At 58.7% G+C, this 13660-nt stretch overlaps 6 protein-coding genes across 6 annotated transcripts; 4 read left to right on the forward strand and 2 right to left on the reverse strand.

Annotated features, from left to right (window-relative positions):
- Positions 1–567: 567 nt before the first annotated feature.
- On the forward strand, positions 568–990 carry A1Q1_05980 (uncharacterized protein; the record flags this gene model as incomplete). The annotated part of the gene is made up of 1 exon (XM_014321189.1): positions 568–990. One exon carries the CDS (start codon positions 568–570, stop codon positions 988–990), a length of 423 nt encoding a protein of 140 aa, XP_014176664.1.
- A 748-nt stretch (positions 991–1738) lies between these two features.
- Positions 1739–2173, forward strand: A1Q1_05981 (uncharacterized protein; the record flags this gene model as incomplete). The annotated part of the gene is made up of 1 exon (XM_014321190.1): positions 1739–2173. The coding sequence occupies one exon, from the start codon at positions 1739–1741 to the stop codon at positions 2171–2173; it is 435 nt and encodes a 144-aa protein (XP_014176665.1).
- A 451-nt stretch (positions 2174–2624) lies between these two features.
- A1Q1_05982 (uncharacterized protein) lies at positions 2625–3428 on the reverse strand (the record flags this gene model as incomplete). Its single annotated transcript, XM_014321191.1, has 2 exons — positions 2625–3055; positions 3203–3428. The coding sequence occupies 2 exons, from the start codon at positions 3426–3428 to the stop codon at positions 2625–2627; spliced, it is 657 nt and encodes a 218-aa protein (XP_014176666.1).
- Positions 3429–3613: 185 nt separating this feature from the next.
- A1Q1_05983 (uncharacterized protein) lies at positions 3614–5737 on the reverse strand (the record flags this gene model as incomplete). Its single annotated transcript, XM_014321192.1, has 3 exons — positions 3614–4403; positions 4489–5127; positions 5220–5737. 3 exons carry the CDS (start codon positions 5735–5737, stop codon positions 3614–3616), a joined length of 1947 nt encoding a protein of 648 aa, XP_014176667.1.
- A 1235-nt stretch (positions 5738–6972) lies between these two features.
- Positions 6973–8504, forward strand: A1Q1_05984 (transport-related protein; the record flags this gene model as incomplete). The annotated part of the gene is made up of 3 exons (XM_014321193.1): positions 6973–7024; positions 7203–7654; positions 7704–8504. The coding sequence occupies 3 exons, from the start codon at positions 6973–6975 to the stop codon at positions 8502–8504; spliced, it is 1305 nt and encodes a 434-aa protein (XP_014176668.1).
- Positions 8505–9836: 1332 nt separating this feature from the next.
- Positions 9837–12592, forward strand: A1Q1_05985 (uncharacterized protein; the record flags this gene model as incomplete). The annotated part of the gene is made up of 8 exons (XM_014321194.1): positions 9837–9888; positions 10028–10095; positions 10331–10341; positions 10383–10584; positions 10877–11205; positions 11321–11856; positions 12412–12538; positions 12580–12592. The coding sequence occupies 8 exons, from the start codon at positions 9837–9839 to the stop codon at positions 12590–12592; spliced, it is 1338 nt and encodes a 445-aa protein (XP_014176669.1).
- Positions 12593–13660: the final 1068 nt, after the last annotated feature.

Raw genomic sequence — 13660 nt, forward strand, 5'->3', positions numbered from 1 at the left:
GTTTCGGTGTCACCTTTCGCACTCTCTCGGAATGTTCGAGACGATGATCCCCGACCTCTCCACGACAGCCACCTCACCAGCAGGGCCACGGGTAACGTCGTGGATGTAGTTGGGTGCACAACACTTCCGCGCTTGCACATCACTTGCGCTTGAAGCTCAACACTTGTTATCAGAGGTGTGCCCTAGTATCCCTGATGTTCGTGGCACTGCTGAAACAGGAGTTTCGCCCACCGCTTCTGCCAGATCCCTCACCCACTCACCTCCGCACCTTCGCATCAGCAGTGCTTCGCCTCAGGAGTACTATCCACTGACACTTCCATGCCCAGTACACGTAATGCAGGTCGCACCATGTGTGCTGCGGTACTTAGAGCATCAGCTGAGAGTATTTGAGAACCATCTCCAACAGGTCGCTCCGCTTGCCTATGGACACTTCATCCCAGCCCTCCCAACTCGACGTCTGTCCACCAGCACCGTCAACCACCCAGCCGCCCATAGTCGCTCAATCACCTCTACCTAGGCTTTAACCGGCTCATTACCACCTCCTTCGGTTTGTACAGCCCAGACACGATGGTCTTCGGCTTCGGTAGCAACGATCCCGCCAAGATCGCCTGGCAGAACCTCGAGCAGGCTACCGCCCGAGGGATTAGCTCAATCGACAAGCGTGAAGCGGCGGCCAAAATCTTCCACCAGGAGAAGGGCCATGTTCACGGCGCCCTCATGTTGGCCCTGTACTACCGCGCGACCATTCTTTCCCGCGACTACGAAGCTGAGGAGGCTTACAAGGCGTGGCAGGAGATGCTCGGTCGCTGCGAGAAGTACGGCCGCGCAAAGGTCGACCCTTTCGGTCTCGAGGTCAAGGGCAAGGAGAACTGGTACATCTTCCAGCGTAACCAGGCCGCAGAATGTCGCGAGTCATCCAACGCCGCCGACCAGGAGTATGTCAAGGCGTTTGTCGAGGACTGGAACAACAAGCATGGAGCTCCTCAGTGAAGGCGTGAGTGTCACCGATGCACAATTCTTTGCTGACGCTGCAGACTCGGGCACCTAGTACCTTCAATGTCATCCAAGACTTCTCAGCCTGTACCAATCGTTAGGAAAGTGTCGAATGGTTCACAACGCGTCCGGCCACTGCACCGCACCTCGTTGCACGCCTGCCTCATACCTTTGCTTTCGCTTTTCGTATTTCATTTCATGTACATACTTGCATAACACATTGTTTGCCGTATACAGAGATAGCTGCATCTTCATCACGACCAACTTCCTCTGCACTGATCCAGGTGTGCTCGCGTCTCGCTCTCGCCGCCCGCCAAGACCGTCAAGTGACCACCAGAAGATCACCATAGTACATCGTGTCTCACTCTTCTCGCTCCCACATGCGCACCATCGCACCGTCGCAACAGGTACACAACAATGCTATCCTCGGTGTGCGAGTAGCGCGGGCTTACCAGTCGTCTCATGAGTGTGTTGCGGACCTTCTCAACTGCTCAAGCGAGTGATATAAGAAGCAGTCGCCGTGGCTGTGTCTTCCCCAACCCTTGCGGTTATCCTCATTCCTATCGTCCTTCACACCTATCTTCCTCCCCTCCATCAGATCTCACCCACGCTTTAAACATCCGCAACTCCTGCCACTCCAAACCTGACATCACCGGCCTTGCATCCAACCCTGCACATCTCCAGCCTGACGCCTCACTGTCGCCGTCCTTCCTCTATTCACCTCCACATCCTGCGCGTTGCCATCATGTTTCCGCCCTTCCAGCTGCCCAGGCCTGCTAGGAACGCTCACGCCAACCTAGCTAAGGCCACCCCCGAGAATGCCGGAACAATCGCCAAGCGTATGGCCCTCGCCAAGTCGGTTCACCCTGACAGCGACTGGCTGCGTGATGGCCTTTTCATGGCGTGGCGTTACCGTATCGAGATTCCTGAGTTCGAGGACAAAGTCAAGGTTGCGCTGAAGGAGCTCAACGATCACCGCGCTCTCTGCAAGCAGCATGGGATGGGCAAGGTTGATGCCGGTGGTTTCACCCTCCGCAGTCTGGAAAAGAGCCACCAGTGGGCGGTGGATCGTCTGGCAACGCAGAAGGAGTGGTCTCGCGAGGCTGACCAGCGCTACGTGGCAGCTTATGTAGAGGAGGACTACGGCAGGCGCAAGTACCCGCACCTGGCGAAGAAGTGAGTCCCCGTAAGGCACCGAGTGTCTGTACTGACTCCGTAGGCCTTGAGTTTCAGCCACGAGCTCAGTCACCAGCAGCAACGATCATAGTGCCTCTGATCTAGCTCGCTCCAGGTGGCCACAACAAGGTTTAGCGTCCGCACGCACTTCCTGCGTTCGCCCTCCAAAAGAAACTTCCATTTAGCTCTTCCTCTTTGTTCATGTATATGATTTCCAAAACATAGCGTCTGTCCATTTGTTCGGGCCGTTTTGCGACTTCTGGCGCCGTCGTTCAACAGAGAACAGAAACTGACGTTAATTGTGACAAATACCGCAAAACGTTCGTCGAAACTTGGCTGCTGTAAAATTGTACAGTTGCGTCACAGCCATCATCACCGCAACCGAGGGTACTTCGAGGATATACATCGCTCCGTGCATAGCGCGCATGAAGGGCAACTCCACTTTAGCTGTGCTCTCAATGACGCCCCTCTGACCAGGCTGGATCATAGGGCGGAGGCGTAGGATCCGGCTCCGGATCGGGGTTCTGGACGCGGAGGTTATCTGGGCGTTTCTCAATTCCCCGTGTCCCATCACCACGCCGCCTCTCTACTCTAGCTCGTCTCTCCAACTGTGATGCAGGCAGCCACTTCACTTGACTGGGACCCCTTGCCTCAGCCTCCAACTTCTCTAGTGTAGTTCTCGCGATCGGCCGTGGCGGGACAGGCCTCGGCATCCTGACCGGTTTGGGAGGCACAGGTGGCGGTACGGGCGGTACCTCATCTGACACAACAGGTTTATCTGGAGGCTGGAGACTGGACTTCGGGAATGTGTAGGGCGTCACCTCCGCCGCGTTGGGGACTGATACAACCGCGGACGTGTCGATGTCGAACGGGTCACTGGGATCAGCTGAGGTATGCCGTGGACAAGCCTACGAATCGCGTCGGTCATGCTGCCGACGAAGACGAATATAAAGATACACGGCAGCGAGCAGTATGCTGATTCCTACTACTGAGCTGCCGGCAGCGATGCCTGCTATGGCTCCGGGACTCATACCCGAGTCGCCGCTCTCGTCCGGTGGCTCCGTTACAGAGTGCGGGGGTGGGGTAGTTGTCGTCGAGCTTCGCCATGTCGGCTCCGGGTAGGTCGTCGAAGGTTTCGTGTATGCTTCCGCGTTTCCCAGTAACGTTCCAGTGGCCGATACAGTAGCGATAGCGGTGGATTCGGTGCGCGTTGCGCCGTACTCGGTGATCGTCTTGAGCTGGTAGATCGTCGCCACCATGATTGGAATGTGGATAGAGGAAAGTCTGCCATAACCTTTAAGAGGACAGGTGGACGGAGTTGGCCAACGCCTAGATGGATTGACGATCGAGGACGTCCGCGTTCGTAATGTTGCCGCTCGTCATATTGCACAACATGCATGCGGTCATCAGTGATATCATAGACATATGTCCTCCGTGCCCCCTCCTAGATGTAGTTTCCGTCCCTTGTCGCCCTCGAGATTCGTGACGCCCTCTGTTCCCGCCTCTTCTGCTGAATCATAACCTCGCGTGTCTCTTTGGCTGACTTCGAATTCAAACGATTCGGCTCTTCACGGATGTCCGTCATGGTATTGGGACTTGTTGGACCCTTCGAGTCGATCGACGGTCTGGAGTTGGGCATGGAAAGATCGGAGAAGACGTCCGACCGAGGCGTTCCCGAAGTGACGCTGGCGTCTGTGTCAGAGCGGACAGGCTTCCATGTCGATCCATTACGCTGCAACGGTGCGCCCCACAGCTCGCTCAAAAGCTCTGTCACTTGACCACTCGTGCGCCTCGGGTCTCTAGGCTCATGCCTAGCCCTGGCCCTCTCAGCCTGGCGGGCGCTATGTGAGGATTGGCCGATGTACACATGCGACGTAGCCGCAGGGAAGTACACGTGCGGAGTGGAACGAGTCGTCTGCTCCGCCGTGCTCCCCAGCTCAGCTCCCTCGTCCGGGAGCGGTGGGGAGCGTTCATTCGCCCACTCCGGGTCATACGTCGGGGGCATGAGAACCGGAATCGTACCCGCATCCGTGTCGGTCACAAACACACTGTCCTCGCGAATGCTCCGCAGCGAGGACATCCCGATGGACGACTGCGGGGTATGGGTCGCGTACGTGTGTCGCTGTCGTGCTGGAGTGGTCGCAGATGGTGTCACAGGCGACGAGCTTGCGCCGGCCACTGAGGTAGGTCCAACGCTCGAGTCCGTCCATCCGGAACCCTCCGAGAGAGCCATGCTAGGGCCCCAGGAGTGCGAGCGCCGGTGCACAAGTCGCTTGTTCTCATCCCTGTGGTTAGCTAGAGGAGTGCAAGGCAGCTCACAAATCGTACTGCTCCCCTTCTGCCTTCTCTTTCGCGTTGCGTCGGTGCATCAGCAGGAAAGCCGAGAGCGCCACGGCACCGAGTACGGCTACTGCGCCGAGGGCAATACCGGCGATTGCCGCCGGGGCAAGCGAAGTCTTTGCAGTATCGACTGCCGTAGTGACAGCTGCGGGGGCTCTCGACGGCGAGGCCGAAGATAGCGCTGCCGCCGCCTCTGATGCGCTTGTCTCGTTCGCGATCCAGAACGTCGCCTTCTTGATATCGGTCACGCGGTCGTTGACGAGGTTGATAACGCGGATGCGGTATCTCTCCTGCGGGTCCAGTGGGGCCGCATACATGAGTGTATCGGGCGTGCACCACGACGTGTATCCGGAGAACACTTGCGGCCCCTGCGGCAGTCCGGGAGCAGGTGGGATGATCTCTATCGAGTATTGGCGGTGGTCGTCGTTCATGCTACCCCAGAATGTGAAGTAGGATGCGTTCTGCGGAACAGCCATTGTCGCCCACGCATCCTTGTCCCACGTATCCATACGTGGCCAGTAGACGGGGTCGTCGCTCGTGCAGATGACGTCGTGAACATGCCACGGCTTGCCTCCGGGTGTGTTGCTGCCCTGTAGGTTGGGGATGAGGGGCGAGATGCTGTCTCCGTCGCGAGCATTCACGTCCACGGTCAGGGTGTCGTTTGCGCTCTCTCTGCTCACATTAGCCGTTGTAAGAGCCGCAACACTCACTGCAGGGTTTCTATTTCTGTCGTGAACTGAACACCGGTCAGGGCTACAGTGCCAGTGCGGAGGAAAAGCTGCACCGTGTGCCACCCCCAAGCGACACTAAGGCTTGCAAGCTTCCCGTCCTCGTCGTCATAGACCACTTGGCCGCCGTCTGCCGACGTGCTTTCGATTAGTCGGAGTTCGATGTTGGTGCGTTCGCCTACAGAGCCGAGAAACTGCACACTAGTGCCCATGAATGAGAACATGACTGTCGCGTTCGGCCAGCTGACGCGATGCTCGGAGCTGCCATGTCCCACGCGATTAGGAGTCCACTCGGACCACTTCGAGCCGGAGAAGCTCACGTTCCAGCTTTGGTGCGCCATGCCACTGCGGGTCGCGTTCTCCTCGGGGCGTGGGATCTTGGGTCTGTAGATCAGCAGAGGGGAGTTGTCGGTGATCGAGATGTTCAGTGGTCGGCGGATCAGCTCCGCCGCCAGCGAAGAAGCAATCGCCGATATCGAGAGAAGGATGAGCGGCAACATCGTGTGTCGTGTTGTCGTGAGATACAATTGTTGCAGAGGACCTCACTTGAGTTGCCGCTAGATATGTGGGCGCCGTCGTCGGGATGGCCAGCGGGATGGCCTCGCTCTCTATTGTCTTGTAAGACATTTGCCACACGCGCGTAGGCAGTGAACTGCAGAGCCGCCGTATGCCTCTCGGAGCATCAGCTGAGGAGCGAGCGTGGGGGATAGACCTCTCCTCGCCGTTACTGCACAGCGGTGCGCTCAGGCGGCCAAGCTCGACGGTCTAGACCGCGGCCGTGGCCAAGAGAGCTGCTCTTCAGCTGGACAGCAGAAGAGTCCTTGAGGAAGCGGTCCGTGCGACAAGGGGAAGGCTGTATCGCGCTGGAACACAATAATCAGGCACGCTACGCCACTGATTGTCAGACATCACGGCTCATGAAAGTTCGAGATCTCTGGCAACTTCGATTCTCGGGCTGGAGGACTCGGTTAGTCCTTGCTGAAAAGAAGACGAATTGTGCAGGGGAGGTCTGCTGTGAGCTATGTTCACTTCGGGCAGCCTTAAAGCTTTTGATTGGCCAGGGGATGCTAACGAAGCATTGCGGAGAACGAGATGCAATTCCTCAACGATCGTTCACAGCCACAGCAACGTGGGTGCGGCTCAGGACCGCGGCGTCAGCCACTCATCAGAATGACTTCGCAGTCAGTCTTGAGCGACGAAGTTCTGCTCCCTTCGTCTTTCATTGATGTATAGTGATGATGGCAGTAAAACAATCAGCAACAGAGACATAGGTCAGTGCGAGCCGCCTTCCGTCCCGGCACGCTTAACTGGCGAAACTGCACGGTTTGAGAGGCGGCCATATAATTACGTAACAACGTCAGTCTGAGTCATATTGTTCCTACGGGCACAAAAATAAGAAGGGCCCTTTAGCTGAGTCGTAGCATGGACACATAGGGAAGCTTCAGCCGCATTGACGGGTATTCGTGTGTGATACCGTTGCGTGGTAACGCCGTTCGAATCTGCCTGGCTCCCGTCCGCTCCCAGCATCCCTTTTTGACGACAAAACAAGTCCTTTTCGCTAGCCTCCACTAGCCCACCTCCACCAGGCGACGGGTGTACATGACGCTTATACGCTCCACCCCTTAACTCTGCACGTGGCTGTCCGTGCCTGGCCTCCAAAAGTTGATCACGACCAAGTCCAGCGGCAACAACGTTCACAGCTTGTCAACATAGCATCACCTCTTCAGCCAAAGCCATGGTCTCGCTCGCGGAGCAGCTCAAGCAGCTCGAGGACGATGTCCCTAAGAGTGAGTTGTTTTTGGGCTAGCCTTGTTGTTTGCGGCGCAGCCCTTGCGACTCCCTGACCGCTCTACCTTCTCCATCATCTTTCGCCGCTGCGAGGACCATCCTCAATGTTGCTGTAGGGATATCCGCAGGAACTTGCGTTGCCCAGCTGAAAATCAAACGGAAAAAACTAACGTCCAGCTGTCGATCCCGAGGAGGCCTACGCGGACATCGATGGGCATGATTTAAGCCGCTCCCATGCTGCTCGAGAGCACTACACAGATGTCGGTCCCTCTGCGCTGCGTCGGGGAGAGGTTGCGCAGACCCTTCTGTCGGACAAGTACGAGGGAAAGCCGAGCTCGCGCATGAAGATCTTCGATGATGACGAGGAGGCGTCCGAGCCCGAGGACGAGCCAGGATATGACGAGGAGGAGGAGGAGGATGAGGACGAGGAACATTTCGATGAGGACGAGGAAGACTATGACGAAGATGAGGGCGAAGAGGAAGAGGATGATGAGGATGAGGAAGAGGAGGACGAGGACGAGGGAGAAGATCAGCCGGCACCGTCCGGCAAGGCGCTTGACCCCATGGGAGCACTGAAGGCAAGCAAAATGAAGGATATCGAGAAGGGTGGTGCGATCAAGCGGCAGCGCGTGAGTTTCATTACAGCTAGCTGGTTTCCGGACAATAACTGACAAGCAGGATCTCTTCGATTCTCTTATGACGACGCGGATAACGTTCCAGAAGGCTCTCACTACCGCTTTCGGGCTCCCAGTTCCGCTCCCCTCTGACCCCGCGGGCGAGATCCCCTCAACTCGCGACTCCGTGCTTGCTTCCCTCGGAAAGCTGAACGACACTCTCCTCTCCCTCCGAACTTCCCTTATCCTCCCTGGTTCAGAGCCTGTCCCGAAGCGACGAAAGACCGACTCCGACCCGACCTCCGAGGAGTACTGGCGGGACAGTGCGACTGACTCCTTTGCGCTCGTTGATGCCTCCCACCCCGCACTCGTGCCGCTTCTCGCGAAGTGGAGCACGAAGATCCAGGCTGCGACGTCTGCTCTTGGTTCGCGTGCTGCAGGTGGCTCGAAGCTGATGCAGGGCACGAAGCCGACTGGCGTCGTGGATGCGATCGACGCCTCGCTCTCGCAGAAGCGGGACAAGTCAAAGCCGCTGCTCGAGGATGCCGAGCACGCGTACCGTGCCCTCCTACGCGAGGTCATTGAGAGCAAGCAGGGCACGACGCCGGTGGACCTCATGCACCTCCGCCGGGAGAAGAAGCGGAAGCGCGAGGCGGAGCGTGGTGGCTCCAAGGGAAGGAGGATCCGGTACACCGTTCACGACAAGGCGGTCAACTTTGTCGTGCCGGTGCCGCTGAACGGATGGGGGGAGGAGCAGACAGACGAGCTCTTCGCCAGCTTGCTCGGCGGTGCGGGAACGAAGGGAGCGACGAGCGAGATGCCGGCGCAGGAGAACGTCGAGCTCGGCGGGCTCCGCATGTTCTGATCATACACTAGATAGAGGGGTTTCCATGTACTATGATATCAACATCACGATCGGTGGCCTGTAACGTCCGGAGACTTCATAGCCGAACGCCGTCATCATGTACTCTTCCTCCTTGTAAAGATCAAGGAGACCCACGAGCACACCCTTCGTCGACTCGCATTTGATGTGCACTTGATGGCACAAGTCACAGCAGCACAGCCCATCGAGCGATCGGCGCCATGACGACGTTTCAGAATCTCTCGCAACGTCCAGATCGCAACGTCCAGAACAGGCAAACAGCGGTTTCATCGCTGCGCATCGCTGCATGAGCGTAGCTGAAGCGGCAGAAGCGGACGAGCGGATGAGCGGACAAAGCCACACTGTGTTCCAACATGCATGAGCCGTAGACACGCAGACGGACAGAAGGTCCGGGACGAGCATGCATGCATCGCGCAGCATGCACACAGCACAGGGGAGGAGCGCCGCGAGCGCCATAGGCACCGCCGAACAGACGCATTGAACGTTTCCCCACCTGTGGGCCGCGCTAGCTGAGGCGATGGGGACAGTAGGGCGGGCAGCACTTCAGGCGTCTCAGGCGACCTTGGCGCCTCCTGCGCACGGACCGTCGCCATCAGGATGCCCAGGTCGAGCGCAGCACCTGCCGAGCAACTCGTGCATCGTTGAGGTCAGCACTGCGCTTTGTCTGACGGCATTTCCGCGCTCTCCCCAGTCTCTCTGACATGATGGAGTACAATGCGGGGAGTGATGAGGAGAAAGTGTGCTTAGGTCGATACGAGACAAACAGCTTTGTCTGGTGGGCCGGGTGGGATTGTTGGCTGGAACCAAGCCTGTCCTGATGGTGTACAGACCAGGAACGGGCCGGACGCTTGCCATGACGAATGCATCTCGTAAACTGCATAGGAGACTGTAAGGCAGACGTTACAGAACCAGGTTCACCAGGGACGGGGAGTAGGGATTGTTGCTTTCGAACTTTTTTGCGATCGCGAGAGCGGCCTGCCCCATCGCGTCTCTTTTGCTTGCTCGACATTCTATGCAACGGTGTCGTTCGGCTATGCAACGGACAGCGCGGACAGGCCTGTCGCACTGTGGACTCAGGCGCAGATGAGCAGGCGGCCAGCCCGCGGTGCGCAGATACACGATTGCTCGCATGCTCGGCGCACGGTGTCCATCGCTCTCCCTTTTGCCTGGCTCCCTGTCTGCTCGTTTCCTTGACGTCCTGGCCTCCTGGCCACCTGGCTGCTCCCTTTTCTCTCTAGTATTGTTGCGCCTGCTCCCTCTCTTCTTAAACTCTCTTCCTCACTCACCCTCCCCCATCGCCGACCAGCAGCGACCATGTCCCCGCCAACACTCCCAGACGGCGAGCCGCCAGTGTGCTTGATTCTCGGTGCGTCTCAGGACCGACTTTTCAGACCCGTTACGAACCTCCACTTTTTTCGTCCACCCCAGAGCTCGATCACCAGGCCGTCAGATCTGGCTGCCTTCCCCAGTTCAACAAGCGAGGACATACCGCTGACACGATGCAGGAGGAACGACAACAGTCGGACGAGCGTTGGCGAACTACCTCCTCCGCGGCGACAACCCCAAGGCGACAGTGAGTGCGTGCTCTTGGCCCAACGCTGACCCCAGTTTGTGAGAGCGGGTAAGTGCCCAACCGCCAGGCAGGCTGCCCTGTGCCGAACACCGGGTTCCCTGCGGCCGGGCTTCTGGCGCCATTCGGTCTTCCTTCCCGCGACTGTCGACGCTCTGTCCGGCGAGCGACTTGACGCAATCTGACGTGTGATGCGAGGCGACCGCTAACGCTGCCAGTTGACAGGTACTGTCTGCAGCCCGCGACGACGTGCGTATTACTCGACTCGGCTGAGGCACGCTGACGCCCAGGTACATCGACTCGGAGTCGATGCAGCTCGCGATGAGTCCCGGCTGGAACTGCCAGTACATCCAGATCAACCTTGGCAACACGGCGCGGCACGACGAGATCTTCACCCCTCCCACAGAGTGGCAGGGCGTGAAGCGAGACTGGAAGCGCTTCGACTATGTCTTTGACTTTTCCGGAGAGACGGGCTTCGACAAGGCCGAGCTGGTGAGTGAGGGACCAGGCGAGCTGGGGCCCAAACGCCCCAGGACACCGGGCTCACCGGGCTGTGAGGGCTGCCACCCACCAACCGCGAGGCGAGCAAGGCAAGCAAGCCGGCCAACCGGACGGGGTCAGGTAACGACGGCCTGAGTGGTGCGATCGAAGCGCCTCCACTCAGCCTGCGCGCCTGACGCCACGGCGCAGCTCGGCAGGATGCTGCATCGCGCAGCAGTCTGCCAGATGTCGCTCCGCGCCCGGGGTTCCAAGCTGCAGGCAGCAAGCACAGCTGACAACGCAGCTGCAAATCTCGAATACATACCAGACCGCGCTGTCGCTGGCGACGAGTGCGGCCAACCTCCCAGATGAGCAGAAACCGCTCGCGTGGGTGCGTCTGCACCAGCCATTCTACGAGATGAAGTCGTCGAGCTCATCACACGGACACACTGAGGCCGACAAGTTGAAGCCGGACGGAAACCGCGGACGATGGTGGCACGAGGCGCTGCGCGGTATCGCCGCGATCCCAGGATTGAACACGGGCATCATCCGTTGTGCGGCGTGGTACGGGCCGGGAACGTGGGACTTTGAGGTCGTGCCGCGACTCGTTGCGGGACACGTTTACAAGTATCTGTGAGTGCATGCGAGCTCCTGCTGGGAGGGGAGGAAGACACTGACGCCCGCAGCAATGAGGAGATGAAGTTCCTGCACAAGTGAGCTTTCCGGCCAGTGACCTAGCTAACGACAGTGGCGACCTGCGGATCAACACGGTGCACGCGCAGGACATTTCGCAGGCGATGCACCTGATGGGACTGTGGCTGGCGCAGAACCCGCGAGAAGTCGTTCTTAAGGAGGCCGGCGTCGAGCTCGAGTTCCCCTTCAGCCCGCAGCCGGAGGGCAAGTCGACGTTCAACTCGATCTTCCACGGCAAGGACAAGAAGAACAAGCGGCCCTCGTCTCTGACAGACACGTGGAAGACGATCCCGACCGTGCTGCCAGAGGGCGAGCGGCCGCGCATCCCGCTGTTCAACGTGACGGACGACTCGGACTCGACGCAGGAGTCCCTCGGCAAGCTCATCGCGCAGCTGTGGGACATCAAGATCGGGTTCCTGAACAGCACCGTCGTCAGCCTCGTTGAGAAGTTCTCCAAGGTCGACTTTAACGAGATGATCGAGGACGTGAACGAGAAGCACGTCGAGGCCTGGTCGCAGATGCTCCTCAACTGCGACCCGCCAATCCACTCCACGCCCCTCTCGCCGTACCTCGACCCGCACAGCTTTAGGAGTGAGTACCACTGTCGATCGCAGAAGTCTCCGATCCGGATCCTGGGAGTCAGGTTGTCAGCGCGTGGATCTTTCCTTGAATGACATGCCGGCCGGCCTGCCGAGCGCGCTGGTCAGCCCCTGCTCGTTTGGACCCATGTGCTGCGATCGCGTCGCTCAGTCAAGAAGCGATTGGACCACCTTCCGGGGCGTCAACGCGATGGCCAAACACCGTCCATGCCGACATTCTCTCGGCCAGAACTATTCTTAGTACTGGGGAGGAGCGGCCCTGTCCGCAGTCGAGGCGTCGGGGGAGACATCTCGTCAATGATCTGCAGTCCGAGCGAGGTCAGTCTCCACTACGGGCAGCGTCGGTTCCTGCGTTCCTTGCCGTTGCTGCCCGTGGGTAGCAGCTGACGAGGGGACAGTGAACTGTCCACAGCGGTCTAGGCTCCGTGACCGCCTATGGCAAACCTTGTCAACCCTCCTCAGAGGTGAAAGTCAGCGTCACCGCGTTGTAGCGCAGATTCCATCAGACCGGCGAAGAGATTAGGTTGAGAAGTCCAGCAGCTGACAGCAGAAATGCCCATCCACCTGAACGGGTCCAAAATCAAGGCCGTGCTGGGCTTCAAGCCCGAGTTCCCGAAAGTCGAGCTCGAGGAGCTGCAGCACATTGTCCAGGTGTTCCAGCGAGATTGCATTTGGTGAGCTTTTGCGTTCGCGGACTTCAAACTGACCAGGACAGGCCCAAGGACTAGCTTTTACACAGTCCGAATTCGAACGCCCCGAACGACTAGACGACCTTCTTACATGATGATGCGCGGCGACGTTATGTGTTGTGTGTAAACGAACTGAATGCATTTGAGTTTGGGACATGGCACCGAAAGGGCACAAACTGGCACAGAAGGGCACAGTGGGCCGTCACTGAGACGAGAAGCGCCGACAAGATGATCGGGACTTGAGCTGATATTGAGCTGAGTTGAGCTTGTCTGTGGTCAATCGCGAGGAGGGAAGCGAGTCCAAGGCATCTGAGCCCAGCGTTCGAAACTCAGGAATGCGCGGAGCATCTGTGAATAGAACTGACCTGGCAACTATGCTCCGGATTTCAGTGCACAGAGCCAGTCTGAGGAGGGGTAACGTAAGAGCGCTCAATGTCGCAGTCATCTACCCCGCAGGGTGGTGCCTGGGCACGCTCAGTTCCTCTCGTGCCCCGCGCTCCGAGACTGCATTCAACGCCAGACTGCCAAGAGCATTCATTGCCTCCTGCTGATCCACTCCCTCGTCGCCTCCGATTCTCGTGACCTCCCAACCCGACCGAGCCCTACGTACGACCTGCGTACTCGGCATTCTGCAACTCTATCGGAATACTGGCGCAGCTAGTGCTCTGCACGCCGGGCCAAGCCGACAGTGAACTGTGATGGTCAGGGAACGATGTCATTGTGGGCTCAGATGACCGCTGTCGCCGAGCGTCGCTGACCCCCGTCGACTCCAGCCTCACTCGGGAGTAGCGGCCTGCGCTCTCGTCCCCGTCGCCGCCGCCCACGGGTAGAGTAGCGCCTAACCATGGCTCAGCGCTGCGAGAAGCAACCGGGCTGGCATGGGCCTGCACAGAGGGCACCGGTGTCTCATCAGCGTCGCAAGGTTCGACGCGACCAAGGGCGCCATCACGCTCTAGGCGCTGGGATCTGGGTGATCAAGGGGTGTATGCAGGAGTGGAAGACGCAGCACGTTCAGAGCTACCAAACGCAGAGTGTGCTGGAGTGCGTTGCCGAGCGGCAAGGCGAAAGTGCGAATTGAGTGGGAGGAAGGAATACTTGGCCCCCTCT

The sequence above is a fragment of the Trichosporon asahii genome, assembly GCF_000293215.1.
Source record: "Trichosporon asahii var. asahii CBS 2479 unplaced genomic scaffold scaffold00075, whole genome shotgun sequence".
Lineage (NCBI taxonomy): Eukaryota > Fungi > Basidiomycota > Tremellomycetes > Trichosporonales > Trichosporonaceae > Trichosporon > Trichosporon asahii.